We start from the raw sequence: 14,511 nt of genomic DNA on the forward strand, positions 1-14,511 counted from the left end.
GGGAGCGAAACTGAAGGATGGCCTGTGATCATCTGCTAGCTGGAAGGGAACACTTTGTTATCTGCCTCTCTGTTCTGCTATTCTCCTTTACAATATGTTCCTGGCAGCTTTACGGCAGGCTTTTATTACTTGCGGATCAATGGGGCTGTAGCTGTAACTTCTGGAAAAATAGTGAGAGTAGAGTGGAGTGAAGTGAACAGGAGTTTTTCGAAACATACTGGATTAACCTGTGATCATTTGCATGCACGTCACATCCTTTGGAAATCAGCATGCGAAATGTTACAATAAGGGGCATTGAATTTTTAGGAAAACCGCAGAGAGGACAAATGTCTTATGGCTGCAGTACATAAAGGTAAAAAGAGATAGTTAATGAAAATATACTCACTATTTTCTCGCCATCAAGTAGTTCCAAACCTTTATAAGTTTCTTTATTTTGTTGAAAACAAATGAAGATGTTTTGAAGAATGCTGAAAACATGTAACCATTGACTTCCATAGTAAAGACAAGACAATGGTTACAGGTTTCCACTACTGTAACTCACAAGGTGATTTATCAGGGGGTCGCCACAATGGAATGAATGCCAATGAAATGGCATCCCTGCCAGACAAAACCCAGCTCTGGGAAACACCCATACAGTCTCTCATTCACAGACACGACAGCCAATTTCGTTTTTAAAGGTTTCCAGCTTTTTCCAACAGAAAACAGAAAGACAAAAAGATTTGGAACAAGTAAAATGTAAGCAAACAGGCCCTAAACCAAGGTGGGGTTCGGGTGGTTTGAATGACCAAACCCCCTGTCAAAAAAAGCCCAGGATTAAGCCCCTATTTGAACTCATTTGTCTTCTTTTGACAGTATGCCATCATAATTTGTTAAAAATAACCTATAGAAGATGGCTTTAAGACAAATTGAATTATTGTTATTTAAATGGACAAATCCTGACTGAGGAAATGAGTTGGCCAGTGTGTTATTTGCCTATAGGCTACAGTTTTTGATTTAAAACAAGTTTCAACAGATGCCTAATTGTTTTTTGTTAGTTTTTTAATGATAGATAATAATAAATTATTTTTTTAATTGTTAAAATTTATTTTTTTATATTTCTAAAATGTTATTCTCATATAATTTAAAAAATTATAATAACTTACAGTTTAAATGCACATTTGTTTATAAACATAATTTTTTTGTAAACATAAAATAGTATGGTAAACATTTTGACAAAAATGTAGGAAATATTATTGTTGCATCGAAAAATGTAGTAATTTAAACCATCAGACGCTAATAGCCGAGTGGTTAAGTGCGGCGACATATACAGTATAGGGCCATGCTGCTCATGGCTACCCCAGCCAGATCTTATGAGAAAACTTAAGTATTTTACATTTTGTCAGTTTAGTAGCTAATTCATACAAATTCGTATGAGTTCAGTCGTATAAAAATGTATGATTTTTAAAAGGAGGTGTGGCACCCAACCCCACCCCTAAACCCAATAGTCATTGGGTGATGATGAGCAAATCATACTAAATTGTACGAATTAGACCGTACAAATTCAAACGAATCGTCCACTAAATCAAAATGTTACGAATTGCAGTGAGATTGCGTTGGCTACCCAAGTTCGATTCCTGACAGGAGGACCTGTGCCCATCCTTCCCCTCTTTCTGCTCCCAATGCTTTCCTGTATGTCCTCCACTATATCCACTATTTTAAAAGTTGAAATTACCTTTAAAAAAACTATTCGACAAGCAAATCCAGCAAAAAATTGGTGCTTAAGATGTCACTAAAAAGCAGCATTTGAACCTCATAATTCAATAGAAAATGAGGCGAATAACAGCAAAAAGGTCCACTTTTGGAGAAAAAAGAACCAGAACTTTTAATAGGCTGGCTACGGGCCTGGTAAATGAATTTTCAGTTTTGGGTGAACTATCCATTTAAACCTTTGTTATTTATAGGTAAATAAATTTGAATTCAGACAAAATAATAAATAAATAAATATATAAATAAATAAATAAATATATATATAAATAAATAAATAAATAAATAAATAAATAAAAATTAAAAAAACGACTCTGATTTTAATTCTGTGCCAGATTTTAACATTGATTACTTAATAAGTAGTAAGTAAGTAAGTAATGTGTATTCATATAGCGCATTTATCATGTATGGCCATACTGTATGGCCTGCTTAGCTACAGTGTGTAACCAGTCTTGAGCTGCAGGGTGATATGGCTGTGTATTTAGCATAGGAAATATTTCTCTGTACTGTCCTGTTCCTAATTAGTATTGGTTTGTTATAATTGTATTCACTTTTTACAATTAACTGATTCAAATATATGACATGAACAGACATTAAGAGTTTCTGTTTATTTTTTTAAGGAAAAACAGTTCTTAAGAACTTCGTCATAGCACAATGCACATCGAGATAAGGAGATTTTTAGCAGTACATTGTCATTGACCATCATCTCCTTTTGTGCTCAACCAAACACCAAAAAAGTCAAACAGGTTTGGAAACACATGAGAGCGACTAATGATGGTAGAATTTTTTTTTATTTTCACATTCTGAATTATATAACAGTTCACTTTGGAACTCTTCTGAATGATCCTGTATCCAAAGACATTAACTTTAGCGAAAAATAAAACATTTGGTTGACATAACATTACTTCATCATTCAGCATAACAGTTGTTTTAAGTTCAAATGAAACATTCTGACCTGATACATAGAAGTGATTACATAAATTTAGATCCATTTTGATTTTAAATCACTAAACACTTCTTGAGTAAAACCTATAGCTTTATAGGATAGTGGCAAAATAGCTCAGCATTTACAAGTCAATCATTTAAATTCATATTTTTGACAGAAAGCTATACATTATTATATTTGTGCATATACATTAGATTAGTCGTTACATTAGAAGCCAAATCTGGAGCTTATCAAACAAAATAACTTACGATAACAGTCCAAAAACTAGTACACCCAAATTTATGTTATAGAAAAATATTAAATACAAATGCAAAAATAAATAGTTTTTTTAATTTGGTTGATATTTTGTAGTTTGTAATTTTTTTTTTTCTTTTTTGCAATATTTTGTTTGCTTTAATTGTGTTATATTTCAATTTCTAAACATGTTTGATGACTAAAATATTATTTTGATAAATATATCTGTTTAATAAATCTGATTTGTTTAAATGCACCAAAATATATTGGAAATGGATACAAATATTCATTTTTAAAATGGGCTGTACTTAAGTATGCTGAGCACTGTATTTATTTAAAATGACTTGTCATCAGATTTTCTTGCCATCTACTATAAACTATTGTTACACTGAATGAGTTTTTAAAGGGTTTCTGTATGACATTTTATGGCAGTTTCTTCCTTCTTTTGTTAAAAAAAATATTTTAAAGTTCAGTGTTAACTAAATTTACATTTCTCGGTGACAAAGCAAAGATTCATTCTAAAGATGAACAGATTCATCACCACCAAACTGTCATCATCAGCACGAATCAGATTGAGATACACGAACATTACGTTGTAGTCTCATTCATCAAAACTTTAAAGTCCATTAACAAAACATACAGTATCATACAATATGAATTCGCATGCTACTTCCAAAGTAACTACAAGTCCAAAAATGTGAAAGGCCTTTGACATACGGATCGTTTTAAAAGCATTTACGCGCACGGGTCACACGCTATAACCGCTAATCCCCAACATCGGATATACAGATAGAGATCTGGAACAGGTTGTACACAAACGCCACACAGAAACGAAACGGCGTCAAAAACAGAAGTGCTGCTTATATTATGAACATGTCAGCGATTTAAACCTGTGAATGCAGCGGAGACTCACCTCGCTCGCCGCACTCCCGATTGCCATCTTTCTCCAAGGGTCAACTAGTTGTGCCAGGGGCATCTTCACTTTTTGCAAGGCTCCTTTTTTAAATAAATCAGACTCAAAAGGGAAATTCTGAGGCACTTTGAAGAAATTACGTCTGGTTGTTTCCGCGCTTTTGACACTGAGTGAAGAAAGCTGGGTATCCGTTGCGCATCCAAAAGCGCCGCCACCTTTTCCTCCGCTCACCTCTGCCAGTCAGTGCAGCGTTTCCATAGGAATAAAATGACCGTGCCCCTGATCTCGTGCCAGTCGCCCTCTCTCTCTCGCTCTCTCCCCTCTGACAGAAAAAACACACGTTCACGCGCTCTACTCACTTCCGCTTCTTCCAGTGTGACGAATCGGATTGGCTATTGCGCTTGTCACTTATTGACAGAAGGGCGGAGCTGAAGCTGTGGCGCTCAAATAGACGGACAGGTGAGAGCGCAATGCATCCTTTACCTCCTCCACCTGTGTTTGAGACTAAATGTACGTATTTAAATAATAATCACGTTTATTTACTATAATCCCTTTTCTGTATATTTGTAATACGGATAACTTTTTTAAGAAAACTGTAGCCTACCATATTTATTCATTAATATGTTGTATTTTGAGAGGATTTTATGACCACTAGATGATATAGGCCTATATCTCGTAATTATAGACCATTTCAGTGTGGTCATGTCATTGGCCCATGAACATTTCCTTCTTGTTAGAACTATTTTATAACTGTGACAAGAGGCATTTCAATAACTTAATGTTAAAACAGCTATCATAGCATTATTTATCAATATGTGGCTTATTTTGGATTCTCAGAAGCTATAGAAAATAAAAATGTAAAGCAGGAAATATGTTGGGACCATTGTTTTTGTTTACATCCCTCTGCACAAATAGAGTTGTTCTAAGTAGAGTTTACTCCACTGCATATCAACCTATGTTTTTGGGGGTAACGTTCATTCATTTATTTACTTTTCTGCTTAGTCCCTTTACTAATCATGGGTCGCCACAGTAGAATGAACCGCCGACTTATCCAGCATATGTTTTACACAGCGGATGCCCTTCCAGCCACAACCTAACACCGGGAAACACCCATACACTCTAGCATTCACTCGAACCAGTGACCTTCTTGCTGTGAGGCGATTGTGCTACCCACTGCACCACCGTGACGTCCCTTGGGGTAACATATTTAGCCTATATAAAAATAAATTCTTACACAGTATTATACTTTATCTGAAACTAGTAGTAAATCTGGTCAGCAATAGCACTATTTTACATATTCAGACTTTAATTTTGGACACAAAATATTAACTTCTTGTCCATATGCAAACATAAATGAAAAATAATTAATAGTTATTTCTAATGTTAATTTCACTGCATTTTTTCCATGTACACCGAAACCAACAATGGGCACACTTAAATATTAGGCTACGTGTAGTAAATGTTGTTAGTCAGTGTCTAGACTGATGCATCATAACCCATCATCACTTTTGGGTAACATCATATGACACACATGCACTGGAAAGTACGCAAGAATTTAGGCTGCCTCCAATGAATTGGCATTTATTTTACAGCTGTGATTTGAACATTTTTAAGCAGGTGAAGAGAGGGCGACATCTGCTGGTAAGTCTGATCAATTCTTCAGTTTAAATCAGTAAATTAGGATTTACAGTAGCAAACCAAATTAACAATGGCACAGACAGCCAATTTCAAATTACAGTTCTACATTTTAACCTTAATTAAATCATTTTAGTTCCCATTACATGTTTTTTAAAACTCTGATTTGGACTTAAAAGTCAAAATTTGCTGAATAATTATTATAGCTATTTTGTGTTTTGTAAATGGTATTTCTGAGCATTCAAAATATCCGGTTTATTTTTAACCAAATTTTTCTAGCATATATACTGTTATATATGTTAAGGAACCATTACATTTTGCATGTTTCCAAACATTAGGGATAAAGTACTGTTCCCTGAATGTTCAATAGCAAAAAAAAAAAAAAAACAACAACAACAACATGATTTATTCTGTAACATTTTGATAACATTATTAATATAAACATAAAGTCCACAAAAAAGACACTTAATGGAAGTTCAATTACTGTAATGTTTATTCATAACATTGAGAGAACATTCTGTGAATGTTCCTGTAAGCATAGGTTCTAATGACGGTATTGTTACAAACAGCAATTCATTTAATGTAGATCTAAATATAGTCCAATAATTTCAGAATCCAAAACTTCATATTGAGCATCATATTGCCATATGATGATAAAAAATAACTGTTTATAAATCATTGCTAAGAATTCCATTCAGAGACAATGATTGAACTCATTAATATCTATTTTCAAAATAATCTATTTTTCTAATATTAGAATTAAACATTGATTATTCAACACTATGTGCTTCCAAATATATAAATATAACAGTCTGCAAAGCTAAAAGTACCGGCTGTAAAGGAATGTAATTACGTTTTTATGGAAATCAATATTATCCATGAATAGCTGAATGAATAGCTGTATCATTAGCATGTTCTTCAACTGATGGATTTGAGTCTCGTCCAGGGGTTTGTGCCTCTGACCTCTAATGGAGCATCATTGTAGAAGATGTGGTTGCACAAATCTTCCAGCGGCGGCTCTGGATCAGTGGTGGCAAACTGTGCTGCTTCTTCCACTTCCTTACGGATTTCTGCATCAATGTCCTGTCATGATTAAAACAACATAATATGGGGATAAGTACAGCAGGTGTTGAACCTCCAGTACTCTTTACTTAGCGGTCACACTTATGATCCTCAAATTGTATCCCCAAAATTAGAAAGATATCTCCCGTTACTTTCTTATGGTGTTTATTATTTATTTTTACATAAAAAAGAGAAAAAATTATATTATATTACCTAAATATTCAAGTTACAATTGATGCACATGTATTTACTGTATTTTATCCTTAAATATGTATTTTTATTTCTATAGAAATAGAAATAAAAGAATATATCAAAAATTATAAAATAATACACAAGTTAGATTGTTCTCTGGTTGCATAAATAAGGAACATAATATGAAAAAATAGCCTTATATATACATTAAAGGCTGCATATTTCTTAGTTGCTTAAAGTATATATCTTTAGACACAAGTTTAAAATGTTTTATTTTTCTGTTACTGATTTAAAGCATGATTAATTTAAATATAAAATGTAATAATTTAATTAATTTCAGTGAATGGCCGGCAGTGTTCCAGTTGCAAGTTTTGTAAAAATAAAGTAAAAATGAAGCAATGTGAAAATAAAATTCATTCTAAAATAGCCGATGGCCACCAGACTCTTTTGATGAAATGTGTAAAATGCAAAAAAATGATGTATCCAGTACCTTGATCTCCTCCAAACTGGCCATGTTGCTGCTAATCATGCGGTCTTTGAGCGTTGTGATGGGATCACTCTTACTGCGAACTTCCTGGATCTCCTCACGTGTGCGATAACTAATACAAGAAAAGCACTGATTAAAGGTACATTAAATAGTAAGCTCAGTAAAATAATTTGCTCACTACCTAAAACTAAACATATAATGTTGGAGTCAATTAGTTGAGGTTTGGGTTTTAAAAGAGGGCCTGCAGCGGGGTGGGGAAAGGCTGATGGTCAACCTCACCTGACCCCAGGATCGCTCATGCTGTGGCCATGATAACGATATGTCTGCAACTCCATTAATATGGGACCCTAAAGAGCACAGGCAAAACATTTGCCCACCGGTCACCAACCAGATCGCACAAAAACGAATGTTTGGTTAGAAAACTATAGTCTGTGTCTAAATCTATAGCCCCTACTTGACTTGTTAAGCATGTAAATTATGACTTTTTTTTTTACCTTTCCAGATCTGCAATAATCTGCTGCAAACTTGGTTGCTTCTCTGACACCAAGAACATCCATACCATCAACCTGGAGAAAATATAAAGAAAAGGTTTGATTTACTTCACCAGTCAATGATTAAATTAATAAAAAAAATTTAATTAATAAAAAAAAAATAAAACAGTCAAAATATTACAATTTGAAATATAATTTCAATTGACTTGTTGGCTGAGCTGAATTTTCAGCATTATTACTTCTTACACCTTCTTCAATGCCATATGATCTTTCAGAAATCAGGTCTTAGCTACTATTGGTTTTCAGTTTAACAATTTTTTCTTAATCACGTTGTTAGCAAGAAATTGAAATTGTTAAAAGTTTTTGCTGCTTAATTTTTTTGATGAAACATTTATGACACTTTTTTCAAAGAAATTTTGAAAATAAATACCTTTTGATAATTGTTTACTGTCATTTTTGATACATTTAACTAAAACTGAATTAGTTTCAGAATGTTTTTTTTTAAATATCAACTTTCTATTTACCTGCATACTTACCTGCAACTGTTTTCAACATTCATATTAATAATAGAAGTTTATTGAGCACCAGATTAGAATTACAATGATTTCTGAAGGATCATTTTAATCAAAATTCAGATTAAAATCACAGCAAAAACACATTATACAATATATTAGAGTAGAAAATGTATTTAAATTGTAATAATGCTTCACAATATTTTTGTTTGACTATATTTCAACTTAAAAATCTTTAGGGGAGTGTAGTTGTTCATATGTGTTTGCATGCACTGGTTAATAAAAATAGTGTTGTGATGCAGCAACAACAACAAACACACACACACACAAAAAAAAATTCTGAGGGAATCACCCTCAATCCAGGAATGAAGTCTCCTCTTTTGTAGTAGTCTGTGCTGGCAGAGGCTCGTTCCACTGATGTCCCCATGCCATATTTATTATTCTCACAGATGAAAATGCAGGGGAGTTTCCACAAAGCTGCCATGTTAAACGACTCGAAGATCTGACCCTGATAAGCAGATGAATCAGATAAGATGTTATTTTACAACAGTAGATCGCATGCAAACCTGTGAGTGCATGGTGAAAATGTTGCTTTCACCTGATTGGCAGCTCCATCTCCGTACAGAGTGACACAAATCTCATTCTTCCCCTGATACTGACATGCCAGCGCCACACCTGCCCCGAGAGGAACCTTCAAAACAGACTCATTACATTGCAATAAGCTTTGATCATGTTTTTGTGTTTGTTTAATTAGCTCTAATTTGTGTATCTCACCTGGGCACCAACAATACCATTACCGCCATAGAAATTCTTGGCATACATGTGCATAGAGCCGCCCTTGCCTTTAGCAACACCACCCCTTCTGCCTGAAATAGACACAGTTACATGTTTACACATTTTCTTTTTTGCTTACATAAGACATTTTCTCTCAGCTGTAAATTATGAAAACCTTACATTTAAAAATCAATGACAAGGCACTAAGTATACATTTGAGGACAGATCAATAAATGTAATATTTTTAATGTAAGTTCTTTTACTAATCAATGCTGCATTTATTTGAGCAAAAATGCAGTAAATATGAAAACTTCATGCTTTAACATATTTTAATGGTTATTTGTGACAGCTGTAATTTTTTGGAAAGCCATTACGTCAGTGTCATCTGATCCTGTGAAAACAGAAATATGCTGATTTCGTGTTCAAGAAATTTTCCTGGAAACTGTGATAATTTTAGGTTTTGAAATGAATAGAACGTTTATCCTCTACGTACAGTTGAAGTCAGAATTATTTGCCCCTATTTATTTTTTCCCCCCAATTTCTGTTTAACGGAGAGAAGATTTTTTTCAACACATTTCTAAACATAATAGTTTTAATAACTCATCTCTAATAACTGATTTATTTTATCTTTGCCATGATGACAGTAAATAATATTTGACTAGATATTTTTCAAGACACTTCTATACAGCTTAAAGTGACATTTAAAGGCTTAACTAGGTTAATTAGGTTAACTAGGCAGGTTAGGGTAATTAGGCAAGTTATTGTATAACAATGGTTTGTTCTGGAGACTATTGAAAAAATATAGCTTAAAAGGATGAATATTTTGACCTTAAAATCGTGTTTAAAAAGTTAAAAACTGCTTTTATTCTAGCCGAAATAAAACAAATAGGACTTTCTCCAGAAGAAAAAATATTATCAGACATACTGTGAAAATTTCTTTGCTGTGTTAAACATTATTTGGGAAATATTTAAAAAAGAAAAACAAATTTAAAGGGCGGCTAGTAATTCTGACTTTAACTGTACGTACACAACTACACATAGAGACTAACAAATCTTTTAGTCCATCTGTCGTTAAAGAAATAACAAATAAGTTATAGTTGAAACTGAACATTTATATTTTAATGTTTTAGACAAATAATAAACTGAATTAACTAAATAGTGTTTATGAATATTTAATATGAAAAAATATTGTTTTTATATTCAGATTTGAGCCAGCACATTTAACTTATTTCAGAAGTCAAAAACAATCTAACATATCATTCAACCTTATGAGTTATCTTCTAATAATGACTGCTAATTAATTTATTTAGCATAATAATAATAATAATATTAATGATAATGACAATTAGAAAAATATTAAAAATGATAATAATGGGTGGCGCTGTGAGTAGCGCTGTTGCCTCACAGCAAGAAGGTTGCTGGTCCCAGCTGGGTCAGTTGGCATTTCTTTGTGGAGTTTGCAGGTTTTCCCCATGATTGCGTGGGTTTCCTCCGAGTGCTCCGGTTTCTCCCACAAGTCTAAAAACATGTGCTACAGGCGAATTGGGTAGGCTAAATTGTCCGTAGTTCATGTGTGTGAATGAATGTGTATGAATGTTTCCGAGTGATGGGTTGCAGCTGGAAGGGCATGCGCTGCGTAAAACATATGCTGGATAACAGGACTAAATCTAAGGAAAATGAATGAATGAATGAATTCTAATAATAATACTAAACAAAGTGCTTTATTATTATTTTTTATTATTTGCTTTATTATTTTGATATATATATATATATATATATATATATATATATATATATATATATATATATATATATATATATATATATATATATATATATATATATATATATAGGTGTGCGATGGCACGAGGCCGCAGTGCCCCCACTAGTGCCGATATACAGCCATATCGCACTGCTACGAATGTGATGTTGCGTTTATACAACAGTTTGACGGCATAATTGTGTATATAAAAACAAAATCAAACACGGATAGTTTCAAAAACCCTTTTGTTCGTGGAACTACTTTCTTCCACATTGGATTCAAATCATAAGCTGACAGTTAAACAGTTGAGCAAGCATCTTTTAAACTTTAAATCTGTAGTGTCTGCTTTTTGCTGGCTGTATGTGGGCGGAGTAATACACAAAGGGTAAAGAGGCCGAAGGAGTTCTGATATTGCAGAATATCGCACGGCTATCAGCCAATCAGATTTGAGAACCAGACAGAACTATTGTATATATATATATATATATATATATATATATATATATATATATATATATATATATATATATATATATATATATATATATATATATATATATATTGTTATTTTATGTTATTATATGTTATATATACCATTTTTTATATATATATATATAATAATATAATTTTTGTATTTTGTACTTCCTTGCCATTATTACACAAAACCTTCCTTTGATCTCATCGCTTTCAGTTCAGATAAATTATGTAAAATATGGCATCATGGTGCTGACACGTGATGTAGGAAACTCATCTGTAAGATAAACTGTACAATTGTTCTTTTAATGGTGCTGAATGGCTGAAGTGTCCACCTGTGAGCTCTGCCATGATCTCCTTCACAGACACTCCTCTGGTGTAGGTGTAACCATGAGCCCTGTATGCTGTGATCAGGTGATCTGTGGGCTTGATACCAGCCTCAATGCCAACAGCACAAGCCTCCTAAGAGAAAGAAACAAAGAAAGAGAGAGAGAGAGAGAGAGAGAGAGAGAACCAATCATTTGAGAGTGAATGTTTACAGTATGTGTGAACAGCAGTTACCCACATCTAGTACACTTTATACATACGAGTAACTTTTGTTAAACTGTAAACACTCAGAGAAGCGTTTATAAATGCACACAATGAAGTGTCATTATACTCCTCTCAGTTCTTCCATCAAATATTAAAAATGAAACTTATTATGATTAACTTAATACTTACAGCAAATCACTTGAAACGAGTTTTTCCCACAACAAATTTACTGTAAGAAATATACGACTGATCTTGAAAATGATCTGGTGGAAACAAACATGAACTCAAAAGAGCCACAGATATGCATGTGGTATTAATGTAGGGCCGCACAATATTGGTAAAACGGACATTTTGGGATCATTTAATTTTCTGAAATACATATTACGATAATTTCACAAGATGGCTTGACACAGTGGCTCACACATAAGGTTGCTGGTTCGAGTCCCAGCTAGGTCAGTTGCCATTTCTGTGTGGAGTTTGCATGTTCTCCCCGTGTTTGCGTGAGCTTCCTCTGGGTGCTCCGGTTTCCCGCATGGTCCAAAGACATGCGGTACAGGTGAATTGAATAAAACTAAATTGGCCGTAGTGTATGTGTGTGAATGTAAGAGTGTATGGGTGTTTTCCAGTACTAGGTTGCAGCTGAAAGGGCATCCGCTGTGTAAAACATATGCTGGATAAGTTGGCGGTTCATTCCGCTTTGGCGACCCCTGATGAATAAAGGGACTAAGCCGAAGAAAATGAATAAATGAACCTTGTAAAATAACAATGTACCATAATATACAACACCAACCCAAAGAATATGTCACTTTAAACTATTTAATATGTTAATAAAAGTCACTTTTTCAAACTTTCTAAGGTTATTGTAATATAATCTTATATGCAATTTTATAACATTCATTTATTCATTTATTTTCTTGTCGGCTCAGTCCCTTTATTAATCCGGGGTTGCCACAAGGGAATGAACCGCCAACTTATCGAGCAAGTTTTTATGCAGTGGATGCCCTTCCAGCTGCAACCCATCTCTGGGAAAAACATTGTAACAAATACTTTGTAATAGTAACTTTCCCCAGCACTGTGTGTAGCTAACCTTATTGTAATTTTTTTGTCCCAGTTAGTCTGAATAGAAGTTGCTCAAACAGAAAGTGCCACCTATAACTGGTTGCAGAAAAAAAACATTTTTTCACCTGGCCATCATACAGGTGACAGAATCCTCGTATGATCTTCTGCTTGTAAAGCTGATCTGCCTTCAGCTCCATGCGTCTCATGGTCTGCATCATGCGATAGTACTTGAGTCCATCCTCTCTGGTGAGCACCGTCTGCACCGATGGGCCTTCGTCCAAACGATGAAGGTCACACCTCTGAATTCAAATTCATCTTTATTTCTACAGCACTTTTTACAATGTAGATTGTGTCAAAGCAGTTTAACTCAGATCTAGTAAAGTTGAAGCTCCTCTAGTAAATTGAAACTGCTGCAGTCCAGTTTTCACAATTGAAGTTTAGTTTAGCTCAGCTTTTTCTCAAATGCAAAAAAATAAAATAAAATCATGAACTGATCTATATAGAATGAATCTATATTATAGACCGGTGGTTTGATATAACATGCCAACTTTACCTTTATGTCAAAGTTAGCCTGAGGTGTGAAGTCGGCAAATGAACGTGATGATACCACCACTCTGGAGCCCTGGAGAAGAACAGAGCAGTAAAAAACTATGCAAAAGCATTCAAAAACAAATCAGCTTTTGAAATGTTAAAGTCAGCGCGAATCAGGAGTTGCTGAGACTTTTATTTCAGTATGTTAATGTACTTCCAACTGAAATGGAATAGGGAACTTGTTGCACAACATTCCAGACTTCGATTGAACGTTACCAAAACATTTTTTTTCAGTTGATCACACTAGAGTTTGAGCATGTGAAATTCTGTTGTACAGCTCAGTGAAAAGGGGCGGGATTAAACAAGATGATTAGACATTTTAAAAAATAAGCGATTGGTTGATGTTTTTAATTTCTGTCCAGAGAGGTCATGTTTTGATCCTCGATAGGTCTCACGTAGTCAAGTGATGCGATTTTGCAGGTCAAAGTTCACCAAGCTTGAACTTTGCAACACAGCGAACTGCAAAACTTGTCGCACGAGCTTGGGTTTCCAGTGTGACACATTCGCGTGCGTATGAATGGAAGTGTATGGAGAGAAAAGTGCAGTGTGACCGCAGCTTCAGTTAACTTACATGGGATAATTGTTTAACTAAATAGTAACAATGTGTGCTGAAAAAAATATACACTTTACATTTTGGTTTTACACACACTTTAAAAATCTTTCTTGCATTGGCAATGAAGAGTAGCACAAATGCACATAAAATAAGATAAAACGTTTAGCGTTAGTAAAATTTGAATATGTTTTTATAAGAAATTTAAAATAAACTACAATAAAATATTCAAAAACAACTGCTTTCAACATTGATCACACTGAGAAATGTTTATTGACTGATTTATGATTTGTTTAATGATTTACGATGGATTATGTGACATTGAAACCTGGAATACTGCTGCTGAAAAAACAGCTATTTTAAATGGAAATAATATTTAATTAACAATATATTTTACTGTATTTTTGAATCCTTTATCAAATAAATAGGCCTATCACATTAATCAACATACTGGCATATCGCACAACACATAGACAAAACCTCAATTATTTTTGGTGAAGCAATATATATCATCCATATATAAAAACCAATTCTGGTATCATTTTATCTGAGTGC

General features: G+C 33.8%; 2 protein-coding genes and 1 long non-coding RNA gene across 13 annotated transcripts in view; 1 reads left to right on the forward strand and 2 right to left on the reverse strand.

Annotated features, from left to right (window-relative positions):
- Positions 1–4,163, reverse strand: part of rps6ka3b (ribosomal protein S6 kinase A3b) — a 94,496-nt gene extending 90,333 nt beyond the window's left edge. For 4 of the 5 annotated variants that reach the window (XR_015524240.1, XR_015524239.1, XR_015524238.1 and 1 more), the window contains exon 1: positions 3,837–4,163. Coding sequence is in view for 2 of the 5 variants with exons in the window: in XM_087307976.1 (XP_087164102.1) it covers positions 3,837–3,899 (63 nt within the window). In the remaining 3 variants the exon portion in view is untranslated. 5 annotated transcript variants of the gene reach the window in all.
- LOC147838055 (uncharacterized) lies at positions 3,693–6,056 on the forward strand. The gene is made up of 2 exons (XR_015525034.1): positions 3,693–4,295; positions 4,908–6,056. It is a non-coding gene; the product is annotated as an uncharacterized LOC147838055 (long non-coding RNA).
- The window catches only part of pdha1b (pyruvate dehydrogenase E1 subunit alpha 1b), a 58,839-nt gene continuing 50,270 nt past the window's right edge, over positions 5,943–14,511 (reverse strand). For 2 of the 7 annotated variants that reach the window (XM_087308446.1, NM_001002399.1), the window contains 10 exon segments: positions 13,369–13,437; positions 12,941–13,114; positions 11,561–11,687; positions 8,990–9,081; positions 8,814–8,906; positions 8,568–8,723; positions 7,707–7,778; positions 7,492–7,559; positions 7,216–7,324; positions 5,943–6,554 (listed from right to left, as the gene is read on the reverse strand). In XM_087308446.1, coding sequence (XP_087164572.1) covers positions 6,390–6,554; positions 7,216–7,324; positions 7,492–7,559; positions 7,707–7,778; positions 8,568–8,723; positions 8,814–8,906; positions 8,990–9,081; positions 11,561–11,687; positions 12,941–13,114; positions 13,369–13,437 — 1,125 coding nt within the window. In that variant the 3' untranslated portion in view covers positions 5,943–6,389. 7 annotated transcript variants of the gene reach the window in all.

This window comes from Danio rerio, chromosome 24 (genome assembly GCF_052040795.2).
Source record: "Danio rerio strain M-AB ecotype USA chromosome 24, GRCz13ab, whole genome shotgun sequence".
NCBI classification, from domain to species: domain Eukaryota; kingdom Metazoa; phylum Chordata; class Actinopteri; order Cypriniformes; family Danionidae; genus Danio; species Danio rerio.